The 11,985-nt window shown below is 54.9% G+C and overlaps 2 protein-coding genes and 2 non-coding genes across 4 annotated transcripts in view; 1 reads left to right on the plus strand and 3 right to left on the minus strand.

The window, feature by feature from the left end:
• Positions 1 to 544: 544 nt before the first annotated feature.
• On the minus strand, positions 545 to 6,304 carry LCAT (lecithin-cholesterol acyltransferase). The gene is made up of 6 exons (XM_057385457.1): positions 6,100 to 6,304; positions 3,527 to 3,683; positions 3,186 to 3,301; positions 2,749 to 2,844; positions 2,438 to 2,662; positions 545 to 1,688 (listed from the first exon to the last, which is right to left on the minus strand). The coding sequence occupies exons 1-6, from the start codon at positions 6,245 to 6,247 to the stop codon at positions 1,066 to 1,068; spliced, it is 1,365 nt and encodes a 454-aa protein (XP_057241440.1). The 5' UTR covers positions 6,248 to 6,304; the 3' UTR covers positions 545 to 1,065.
• Positions 6,305 to 7,624: 1,320 nt separating this feature from the next.
• Positions 7,625 to 7,697, plus strand: TRNAK-UUU (transfer RNA lysine (anticodon UUU)). The gene has a single exon. It is a non-coding gene; the product is annotated as a tRNA-Lys (tRNA).
• Positions 7,698 to 9,588: 1,891 nt separating this feature from the next.
• Positions 9,589 to 9,660, minus strand: TRNAH-GUG (transfer RNA histidin (anticodon GUG)). The gene has a single exon. It is a non-coding gene; the product is annotated as a tRNA-His (tRNA).
• A 1,195-nt stretch (positions 9,661 to 10,855) lies between these two features.
• The window catches only part of LOC130585112 (uncharacterized), a 3,585-nt gene continuing 2,455 nt past the window's right edge, over positions 10,856 to 11,985 (minus strand). Inside the window, exons 3-5 of the mRNA XM_057385443.1 lie at positions 11,750 to 11,978; positions 11,276 to 11,395; positions 10,856 to 11,048 (exon numbers count right to left, since the gene is read on the minus strand). Of these exons, the coding sequence (XP_057241426.1) occupies positions 10,935 to 11,048; positions 11,276 to 11,395; positions 11,750 to 11,978 (463 nt within the window). The 3' untranslated portion in view covers positions 10,856 to 10,934. The remainder of the gene's footprint in view (positions 11,049 to 11,275; positions 11,396 to 11,749; positions 11,979 to 11,985) is intronic.

An 11,985-nucleotide genomic window follows, 5' to 3' on the forward strand; every position in this document is an offset into this window, starting at 1 on the left:
CCAGCATCCCCGGTCCCGTTACACAGCTTGTCCCGGCTGCAACGCCAGCATCCCTTGTCCCGTTACACAGCTTGTCCCGGCTGCATTGCTGCCTCTGTTGCATGACCAACCCCGGCTGTGTCACCATATTTGTGTTGCCAGCCCCGGCTGCATCGCCACTCTGTTTGCATCTCCAGCCTTGGCTGCATCACCAYCCCTGTTTGTGTCACCAACCCCAGTCACATTGCCATTCCCCAGTTGCATCACCAGTCCCAGTCACATTTCCAAGGCCAGTTATATTTCTATCCCAGTTGCTCTGCCAGCAGCAGTTGCATCATCAAGCTCCAGTAGTATCACCAACCCCGGTTATGTCACCATCCCCAACCACATTGTCAGCCCCATCATGTTGCCAGCCCTGGTCTCATCACCAACCCCTGCCCTATCACTGACTCAATGTTTTTTCCCAAAGGCCTGTCTCCTGGGGTGCACCAAGAACCTCACTATTTGGTGAGGCTTCACCCTGGCTTCACCATCCAGCTCTGAATGACAAGGCAGACTCAGCAGGCAGAAGCAAAGTGTGTTTATTATTTTGTAAATCTGCTGATTTCGTGTTGGTCTTGCCCAAGGAACTTAGCTCGCTGCTCTGTAAGCCATACCTACTGTGCCACCCCTGTGCTACCTCTGTGACCACCTGGTAAGTCAGAGCCTGCTCGTGTTATGTGAGCTGCTCTGTCCCAGATGAGCAGAAGCTATGGTACCACGGGTCCACAGCCTCTAAAGTGCCTAAAAATGGCTTGCTAGCAATGAGGGCTTGTGCGTACGCTGGAATTCACACGAGTGTGATGTTAATGAGCTGGCAGCACGGTTAATTATCCACTCGCTGGTGGGAAGTGACAAGCCTCTGAAGTAAAATGAATCACCATTCCCGAAAGAAGAACCAATCAGTGTGGAAGTGGGTGCCAGCCCATCCACYCGAGCTGTTGGTTTTGCTCACTTTCTTTCCAAACTCAGCTCTGAGTCCTTTGCTCCCCTGCAGGGTGGTTTGTGGTGCCTGCCATCATGGAGGGAAGCTGGCCCTCACTCCTTTCAGTTCTTTTTAAACTCCTTAAGGATCTTGTGCTCAYGTAGGATCTTCCCCAACTTCCCAGCCGTTGGACTGGATTTTGCCTGCCCTGGCTCCCCCTGCTCCTCTTGGCTTCCCAGCAGGATTTCGTTGATGTAGCTGAGTGTGAGGTTGCTGAAGATCATGTTGAAGTGGTGGGCACCTCGCAGCTCCTGGACATAAACCTTCTGCTTCTGCTGGTTGCGCCATCGCTTGCAGAGCTCCAAGCTGCGAGTGCTGACGCTGTCATCCCCATCGCCATAAATTATATCCACRGGGTCCTCATAAGGGAAATTCTCATCATAAATGTAAGTCTCTGCAGTGGGGAAGCCTGTGCCATAGAGGCAATATGTGTCCACCCCAGGAGGGGGCAAATCCTTCAGCAAGTCCTTCATGTCCTCCCACATGTACCAGCCGTCCTCCAGGTTGACGTCGGTGAAGAAGCGCTGGTAGTCGCGGTAGGTGTAGTTGTAGGAGGGCGTGGAGATGAAAACGTGGCTCTCGGGCCAGGCCATGGTGGTTGGGAACATCCAGGGGCTGGTGGTGGTCATGCGCTGCTCTTCACGGAGCTTGATGTTGGACATGAGTGGGATGCCCTGTTCGTCACCTGTGGGACACGYGAGGGCTCATCACAAACAGCATCTCAGTGTCCCCTCGCAGACAGAGCCTTTGGGCAGCTGGGCTGCCATCACTGCTCCCATCATTGTCTCCTAGACAGATCCAGCTCAGCTCTTCCCCTCCTTATCTGTACCCTCTCCACAACCTTACACCGGCTGCTCATGCCCCTGCAGTCATCCAGAACAACCTTCCAAACTCTTCCCTTCTCATCTCTAGCTGCTCAGAGGGGCTGAGTGGAGACAAACCTGGATGTGTGATGGCACAGACCAACCCAATCCTGAGCTTTCCCTGCAATCCTGGCACCTCCAGATCTGCCTGCTAGACAGGAGCAAGCAAAACCCAATAGTGCATGATTCCTTCAAGCCTTGGCATTTTTGGTATGCTTGGAGTCCGAAAACCATGGAATGACCTCAKATGACCTTAAAAATATCTCTGGCTCTTGAGGCAACAGAGAAAAATCTGAGCAGGTGACTTAAGGGTGATGCAAGGGGCCAGCTGTTAAAACTTTCAAGCAMATGATTTTGAATCTCGTGCATTTTTGGGCTTGTGACTTGCAGATATTCTGGGCTGTCAGCATTAGGCAAGTCACTGTGGCTTTCTGGGCTGGAAAGAGGCTAAAAAGGAACTGCATCCCCCTCCTCTTTCACCACTGTTCCCTTTCCCTGCCCACCGCCACCCTTCCATTTCTGCAGGAGGGAAAGAAAACCAAGCGATGGCTGCACACAAGGAGTCACCCACCGGATGCCAGGATACGCAGGGGCTTGACAGAGCCTCCCCAGGGGGCACCCAGGGAGATGAACCCCCCAATGTACTGATCTTTCCAGGCTTGGGTCTGCTGCAGCAGGAAGTAGAGGAYGTGCAGGTTGCCCATGCTGTGTGCGATGAGGAAGACACGTCTCTGGTACTTGTTGTGCATCTCCTCRATCAGCGCCTTCAGGTTCTGGAAGTATTCGGGCTGCTCCTCTGTGGACAAGAGGGGAGCATGATGGGGTGAGGGCCATCCTGCTTCCCTCCCTGCATGGGGGGCCTGCTACAACCCCCAGACTTACGGGGTCCAACCCTCCAGTCGTAGGGGGCTGCCCGAACCGTCTGGTCCCTCACGTAGCCGTTGTTCACCAGGTTCTGCACCAGGGTGTGCAGGTAACCTGCAGACAGAAGGAACAGGTGGTAATTAGGTCTGTGGTCTTCTCCTGTCAACCTTTTTCCATCCTGGTTCTGGTCATGGCCAAAATGTTCTCTGGTAAGCTCTGTGGCTCAGTGGCTCCAGCCAAATGTAGTGACTCTGTGCATCCCGTTGAGTACTGGGGTCAAAGATGGGGTGGTCCCTGCCAGCACTCAATTGGAGTGTGTCCCCAAAGCCAATATCCCTCACTCCCAGTGCCCTGGGCTCCCTGCAGCACCAGTCCCTGCTGGAGATGTGGGGACACCTCCCCATTTGCAGGGAGCACGTGGGATCCCCAGACACCCTGGCCTCTCCTCCTCTCACCTGCCAGCTTGCTCTGATCCAGGTATTCCACAGAATAGGTCTTGCCAAAGCCAGGCACGCGGATGTGCACCCCTGGGGCATTGGACATTTTCCGAGAGGTTCGGTTGTACACCACCCTGTRGGGACAGGACAGGAGGTGGCAGAGGACTGATCTGGCTGGGCACGAGCACATGGCAGAGACATGGGAAATGCTCAGAGCAGTAGTCAGTCTCTTATGTTCTTAAACAATCCCATGGTTTTCCCATATTTTTCCATGTGTGCTAGATCATGGCCAGGGGGAGGAGGGAGATCCTTGGTAGATCATTTCCCCAGGGAGCTCCCAGGGCAGGGCTGGATAGTACCTGGTGTTATCGATCCAGCAGTCAACTCCCACGGGCAGGAAGGTGTTGAGGTTGAGCCAGATGGTGAAATAATCCTCAGTTTTGCGGTAGCACATCCAGTTCACCACATCTGGCTTGTCCAGCTTTGCTTCCAGCTGGTTCCCAAGACACCCGGGCACTRGGGGCACCGCAGAGGGAGAGCAGAGCCAGTTACAAACCCCGTCCCCCTGACCCTGTGGGGCTGCCCAAYCTGGTGCTTAGCCCAGCCCCCAAGCCGTGCTTCCCTGGGGTTGCTTGGCTGAGGGTGGCTGGGCACCTGCTGGAGCAGCATTCCTRGAAAACACCCTGCTCCTCACAGGAGAGAGAGTGCTTGGAGCTGAGATGCTGGGTGAGCATGAAAACAGTGCTGAAAATGCACCCTYGGGAACCCCTAGAGCTGCCTTTCCATGGGCTGACCCCCCAGAGCTGTCACCTTTGGCTCAAACATGCGAGACCCACCAGAACAAAGTATCCCAGATTATTCCCCCTCCCTGGATGGGTTTCCACCCTCCTCTCCTTTCTGCAGCCTGGGGAAAGAAATTGTTGCTGCCTGGGGCTGCCCATTCCTAATGCTGTCCTGACAACTTGTCCTCAGTTAGCGGGCAGCTCAGGGGTGCAGAGCTCCCAGGGAGATTTTCCTGAACTTTAAACTCTCCACACAGGCTGAACAAGGTCTCTGAAACGGCTCTGTGCTGAACTGCAGTCTGTGGAAATTCAGTGGGAATAATGTGTGCAGGAAACACAGCACAGCTTTAACCAAGTTCACTTGTGTGCCCTGGCCCCCCTCAATGCAGGGTGACAGTCACCAGCTGTTTGTTCTGCCTCTGGGAGCTACAGTGTGGTTCCCAGAAGGGATGGGATACCCATCCTGGTGCCACCCTGGTTTATGTGCCTGTGCTGGGATCAGACACAGCTTGGGGGAAGCTTTCCCAGCCGTGTGCAGGAGCCAAGAGCTGGCTCCTGCTGYCAGCACTGACTGTGAGGGTGAGGACAAGAGGTGAATGACTGCAGGGGACAGTGAACCTGGTGGAATGGGAGCACCAGGTGACRAATCCCAAGGCCCCAGCAGGTCCAAGGACTTGCCTGCAATACACAGCTGGGGCTGGTGTGGATGTCAATGCCTCGTGCCACGCCAGAGGGGAAGGAGATGTAGCTGTTACATCCCTCAATCTGCCTCACAGCTCCTTCCTGTCTGTGGCCTGTCCCTAGGGGTACAGAGAGGGTCTAATYCTGTCTTCAAAGCACCTGAATGGGGATCGGGCAGGTGTAGGAGAGCCCTGGTTGGGAGTGAGCACAAGTGACTTCCCTGGTCAGCAATAGGAGCAGGACCATGAGCTGCTCCGACAGCTCCTGAAGGAGCACAGCCAGCAACCCCCGGCCCCTGGCACACAGCCCTGAGCTCTGCCTCCCCTTGCAGAGGACATTAGGTAATTATTAAGGGAGTTGTGTGAGGCCAGAGGGGTTATCAGTGGTCCCAAGGGCACTGGGGGTTTCCGGGACGCCCGGCCCCGGGGGATGGGTTACTCGCGGATACCGAGGCACAAGCGGCAGCCAAGCAGCACAAGGGGCATCYGGGTCTGGCTGGGCGTGGGACACGGCCTGGGGCTGGTACCAGGGACAAAAGGAGATGCTCTGACCCTCACAGGTAATCCTGGAAAGARCACCTGGTGGCAGTGACCCAGGACATGGAGGATTGCTCCCTGATGCATCTGGGAAGGGAATTTAGAGAGTCAGCCCTTGGCATTGCAGCCGGGAGGGATCTTCTGCTTTTTCTCTTCTCTTTTCTTAATGGGAAACTTATCGTGATTCAAGAAAAAGTAGGAAAACCCCAACACTGCTCAGCAGAGGTTTCATGGCAAAATCTGAGCTAAAGTGCCTGGTGATGGCACAGAGGCAAAGGAAGGCAGAGCCATGCAGCACAGAGGTACCAGCTGGTGGTGGCTGCTTACAGCTCCCTGAGATGATGCCCTCACATCTTCTTTAAGCTCCTTTTCCTGCTGGCTTGCCCCAGTCAGAGTGGGCATTGGGTGGGATGTGAGATGGATCGTCTCTTGCAGCAGCAGAGGATGGCTTAGCCATCACCAGGGAGTGGGAGAAGAATCAGCATGGGGTGGACTTCAGGAAAGTGAGAGGTGGTGGATGCACCCACTGCACCAATGGCAACCACTTGGGGAAGCAGCAGAAGAGGTTGTGCTGCAGCCCCCATCCCTCTGCCAGCAGAGTTCCCCAGCCCTAAACAAGCCCTAAAACACCCTCTGGGCCAGATGTGAGACATCAGAGACCCGCTTGCTCTCTGGGGTGCCCAGCCTGTCCCTTCAGCTCTGAAAAAGCTCTACCTGGGCATCTGCTTATCCCAGAGAATGGGAGGGCACCGGGCAGCTGTGTGGCACCCCTCCTTGGTGGCTCCAATCCAGACAGCCAAGAGCCATCGCAGCCAAAATCCAAGGAGTCACCAGCAGCACAGCACCCCAACCTCACTGTCTGCTRTGGGGGGCTGCATGGCACCGGGGTGCCCACCCATACCCCGCRTGGTGCCCGCGCTGGCACGACCTTACCGAGTACCACGGGCGGTGTGCTGTTGGTCGGGGGAGCTTCTGGGGTGGTGGTGGGTGGAAAGAGGACGTTGAAGAGCCAGAATTGGGACGTGGGCTGCAGGAGCAGCGACAGCGTCAGCAGCGCAACCCCGGCGCCGCTGCTCCCCATGGCAGGCTCGGCCGGGATCCTCYGCGCGGCTCCAAGCCAAACAGCCTTTTATAATTTTTACGCAGGTCCAGCCAAGAGGCACCCGGGCTGCAGGGGAGGGGAGAGCTGCAAGGGGCTGGCCATGAGGAGGAGGAGGGACGGGGAGGGACGAAGGACTGGCCTTATGGACAAGCCATGGCCTGTCAAAGCCAGTCCAGCAGTGCCCAGGAGTTCTTTGTGCTCTGAGAGCCCTGCTCGGGGGTGCTGCACATTGAGCAGCCTCCTGGTGCCTTGGTGTCCCTCTGCTGTGCTCTGGGGAGGTGGCTGCCATGTCCTGTCCCCTGCAGGGTACTCTGGGGGTAATCCCCAGGGCTGCTCATTCCCTGCATTAGTAAATACAGTCCCTCTCCACTCCACCTGCCCCTGGCAGGGAGTGCTGGTGCCACCAGCATGGCCCCAGGCATCTGGGAGAAGACAGMGRGGTTGGRATAGGAAAAGACACATCTGGGAAGSTTCTTGTGCTACACAGCAGYGTCACAYTCCCCACTGCCACCCTGGGCACTGCCCCTGTCCCATGACCTRTCTCCCTCTCATTTCATGGACAGTGACACCTCCCACTRGATCAGGATGCTCCAAGCCTCATCTTGAACACTTGAACATCACGCCCCCTTGAACACTTCAAGGGATGGGGCAAAATCGTATCCTCCTGCTGAAGGAAAAACATCTTCCTTCCCATAGGGAAATGCGAGCTGAGATGGGGATGTGTGGGACTGGTGAGTAGGCGGGCTGACAGGGTGGGCTCCTCCTGGGACAGAGGGATTCCTTCCTGAATAATGGCGAGGAAGGGCAATGGAATATGTGGGATGGCACCTTTAGGTGCCCATCCAAGCTCGGTATCTGCAACCCAACTCCCCGCGGCCGCCTCTCTCCCTCCTTAACGCGCAAAAGAGCCGCTGGGACTCGGATTCGAACCGAGCTTGCTGCGGCCACAGCGCAGAGCGCGGATCCTGTGCGGCCACAGCGCAGAGCGGGGACACCACAGCYCAGGGCACGGATCCTGYGCGGCCGCATCCCCCACCGCTGCCTCTGTCCCCCGGCGGGTCCCTCCTGCCCCCTCTGGGAGCGGTGGAGGTTTTACAGCCGCTCCCGCTGCATCCCCCTCCCCTCACGTCCCTGCCTGCGCATCCCTATGGCACCGGCACCTTCCAGGGCGCATCCCTGTGCCGGATCAGTGCCCAGGGAGATTCCCAGAACCCGGGTGTTCAGTCTGGGGTGCCTCGTTGGGGTGGYGTGGWGTGGAAAACATCAAARTGGGTCCCACGTTGTCCCTCCAATGCTGCAGCAAAGCGGGGTCYCCCCTGCCTGTCACAAACAGGCCCCCCCAGACCCCAAATGTGAGCCTGGATAGCTCAGTTGGGAGAGCATCAGACTTTTAATCTGAGGGTCCAGGGTTCAAGCCCCTGTTCAGGCGGTGGCTTTATCCTTTAGGATCCCATGGGAAGGAGCAGAACCTCCCCTGCCGGGACAGTCCCTCCCTGGGCAGCTCAGGCAGGGAGAAAGTAGGGGATTATTGTCTCCACTACTCCCATCTGCAGTGAAGGGTGCTGGGGTGCCCAAATTTACTTCAGGCAATGTTCCCAAAATTTGGGTTTCTGCTGGCCACTATTTTTTTTGCATGAGATGACCTCCTGACCWCCCTGAAGATACTGAAGGGACTGGAGCACCTCTCGTGGGAGGGAGCCAGGCTCTGTCCAGTGGTGCCAGGACCAGAGGCCACAGGCACACCCTGGAATGCARGAGGCTCCAGCTGAACATCAGGATACAATTTTTACTGTGAGGGTGATGAGCAGAAGTTTCCCAGCAGAACCCTGCATTATTTTAAGGGAAGATGGTCCAAGTGAGAGCAGAGGCTCCAGTGACTCGTGGGGCCACCACAGTCACAATCAAGCCCTGGACTGCACAGTAGGTGTATGCACACTTCAAGACATTTTTGCCAAAAAGAAATTATTTTAATAGAAAAACAAGCAATTTTGTATTAAAAATATCCCCTATCCTATGCAAAATTTTTAAAAACATTTTTCAACCTGAACATACATCAGTTTCACATGCATGGTAAATTATTTTTCAGGCAAGTTTAGTGGCATTACACCCCCCACTGACTTTCCGGGGGGGGGGGGGGGGAGGAAAAGAACAGTTGAGAAATTATGTATTTCCTTGTGTTTCTGCTTCCCAGCTGGGTAAAAGTAGGGCAGGTAAAACTGCTGCTGCTAACTTCTCCACATGTTTGCCTTTTCTCCCTTCTGTATTATCTTTAGAAGGGAAAAATGCTTTTTGAGCTTTCCCTGGGTAAAGCAATATTGGTTTTCCATAAATGAATGTTGGAGGAGTGTGAAGTCGTGCAAGTAGTGCCCTACAAACTACAAATCCTAAAGGTAAATGTGCAGTGATTTTTTTCTTAATTTCTTGCTCTGGGTAAGGTGCAAAAGAAAATAAATTCATTTTGTGGAATTAAAAACTCCTCCCYCTCCCTTTCCCAAGCACAAGTCCTGCAGACACCTGAACCCTGCTGCTGCAGCCTTCTGCTGTTTCCAGATGCCCCCACAGTGGCTGAGATCCACTGTTTGKGTGGTGCCTTCCTCGCCACCAGCCYATGCCACACTTACRTAACTTCTCTTTTGAAAGCTGCGGACCAGAGTGAGTTCTGCACGRCTGTCAGGAGAGGGCACCAAGCCCAAGCAGACGGTGACTCCGTCAAGGCTCCAGGCGCTGAAGCCTCTCCTGGAGCACCCAGAGACCTCCACCTGCTTCTTGGTGGCCGTGACACTTCGGGTTCCCAGACTCTTGTGTGTCAGGGCCATCCCTCARCTCTGGGTGGGTTTTGCCTCTGCTGTGAAAGCATCCTTGGAGGGTCTGCAACCAAAACACTGTTTATCTGGAGCAGGGAGCGCTGGAAGCAGGGCTTTCATCAGATTGATCTTCCTCCTTCTGTTGTGGCAGATCCTTCRTGCCCTGGGGGGCAGGAGCTGAGCACGCTGCTACCTCCCACCTCTCACTCTGCAGGGTGGCCACAGCATCTTCTGGTCCTCTCTGCAAAACTGTGAGGAAGTGGAATGCGGGAAGCTGGACGAATTCCTCTAATTCTCAAGCTTGCCTGGAAAATGGTGAAGCTGGAGGTGCTTTCCCAGAAATGTCACTGCACSCTCACCGGAGAGACCCTGCACAGTGGCTAAAAGTCGGGAAATCGTTGTTGGTGTGAGTCTGGTCATTCTCGGACCATCCAAACTCGTGGCCTTTCTCACGGAGTGGCATCTTTGCAGACCAAACCCCTCGGAGCCGCCTCCCTCCCGGCTCTTGACAAAAGTTGCTGTGACTCGGATTCGAACCGAGGTTGCTGCGGCCACAACGCAGAGTACTGACCACTATACGATCACAGCGGATGAGATCCTGCCACCTGCTGGGTCCTGCCGCATGCTGGGACCACGGGGAGGAAAGTCCCTGCACTGTCCCCTCCCCCTGGCATGGACACCCAGCACAGCCTGGCCAACAAATCCTCTTTTATTAAGGAGGCTACAAATGGACTTGGATGCTGCTGCTTGGAGCCTTGGTAACCTGGAATGGGGCCCTAAATTGTGCAAAACGCTGGCAGTGCTGGGATGGCACCCAGGAAATGAGACTGCTGCACTGTTGAGGGACCTTAGATAGTGGGGCCATCATCCTACAATACAGCAATGTCAGGGTTATAATAATTTCAGCTAAATCTAAGTGATAAAAGAAGTGAGGAATTAATTAACTTTTCAGCATTGCAAGTGTGTGATACAACAAATTTGAGGGAATTCAGTTAAAAATACAACAAATGGCACAAGGATCTCTCCATCCCTCCATACACCAGGGATATGTGGTGGGAGATCCCTGGTGTCCCCACAGACCCCGAGGCCCCCCATTAGGTCCCTCACCCACTCCATCAGCCCCACAGTGAGTCCAGAGCACCTGTGGGCATCTCTGCTCATCATGGAGCCTCACGTGTGCCCCATGGAAATGCACACAACACCAGGAGCCTATCCTGCCTCCACACCAGCTCAGAACTGGGAGCAGAGACACCAAGAAGAGAGGTAGAGAMAGGATTTAACAGGAACCCAGAATAGTGTTCCCACCCCTGAGAGGGCTCAAGACTGCACTTAGGATTTTCCATTGCAGGCCCTGGTCTTTGTGGGTGCTTTTAACTACCTTGACCTCTTCTGGAGGAACAACTCAGCAGGGCAYAAGCAATCCAGGAGGATCCTGGCAGGTTTTGATTTCCTGACCCATGTGGTAGAGAAGCTAGAAGTGAGCAGTGCTCTGCCTGGACTTCGAACTGAAAACGAGGAAGGACTCACTGGACAATGCCTGAGTCATTGTAAGGTGGTGCTGCCATTCTGAAGGAGAACTGTGGGATGAGCCCAGGGACAAATTCCTACCAGGATGGTATCCAGRTCCCCAGTTAGAGAATAACAAATGTTCAGACCAATCTAGCTCAATGATACATGGAAATAACTCTGAGAAGGTATCTCAGAGAGCCAGAGAGGGCTCTTACAGTGMTAGTTAATAGGAGACCAAAGGAAGGAGGCTCACACAGTGCTACTTATTGTTTGTGGACACTCCTTTACTAAGAGACAGGCACAGCATGGTGCGGCGACAAAGGTCCTCACAGTCAGAATCTGGAACCAGCATCTCACCAGGGCAAAACCTTCCCTTCCCAGTCCAGGAAGGTSCCAGTGTCCTTCTCAGAGATGGAGGAGAGCACCTTCAGCATCCCTTGCACGCTGTCATCCACTGTCAGGGGAGGCTGTGGGGYAGAGGGAGAAACAGTTTTGTGCCCAAGGTCGAGCAATTATCTGCCCTGGAACAGATGATTACTCCAGGCAGGAAGAGTTCCCAGATGCTCATCTCCCTGCCCCCTCCTTCTCCAGGAAATCTGCACAGAAGCTTTCACACAGCCCAGCATGCAATGTCAGCAAATTCCACATTCCTTAATGATGAGGTTTTCCATACTATGGCCAGGAGACCACTTACCTTAAATGATCCTCCGCCCCCCATGTCGGTTTGCACCCAGCCGGGGTGGAAAGTGACACAGAGGATGCCGTGCTCTTTGTATGCCAGGGACTGGCACTTGGTCAGCATGTTCAGGGCAGCCTGTGGGGAGACAGGGAGGGGATGATGGTGGAAAGGGAAGGGGGGCTGCCAGGGGACATGTGCAGACCCCACAGCTAGGGCAGGGATAGGGCAGTTGGACACATTTCTTGGGGTACATTATACTGCTTCACTCTCCCTGTGTGAATGCCCTGCCTAGTTCAGGTCCCATCCCATCATGTCCCTCTGAGATAAGGCCCAGGGCCAGGCACATAACTGTGCAGTGAGAGGTACCCAGGGACTGATGCGAGTTCAGTCACAGTGTAGAGAGGATCATGGACTGAGAGGGAGGTTGATGAGTGCGATCATTTGGAGGAGAAAATATCTGGGCTCACCCCCAGTGCAATCTGGCAGTACCTTGCTGCAGCGGTATGAGACAACTTGTCCAAATTCCCATACATAGACATCCTCAATGGAACCTGCATAGCTGGACATGTTGACGATGGCAGCCTTGCTGCAGCTCAGCCCTGAGCCTGGGCTCCCCTGGGCAGCCTTCTTCAGCAAGGGCAGGAACGCCTGTGAGGACACAGAGGGGACAGGAGCACACATGGATGTGGCACAGGGCAGGGGAGCAGCTCCTTCCACAGTGGGAA

This window comes from Malurus melanocephalus, unplaced genomic scaffold (genome assembly GCF_030028575.1).
Source record: "Malurus melanocephalus ecotype Western Australia unplaced genomic scaffold, MMel_1.1 scaffold_827, whole genome shotgun sequence".
NCBI classification, from domain to species: domain Eukaryota; kingdom Metazoa; phylum Chordata; class Aves; order Passeriformes; family Maluridae; genus Malurus; species Malurus melanocephalus.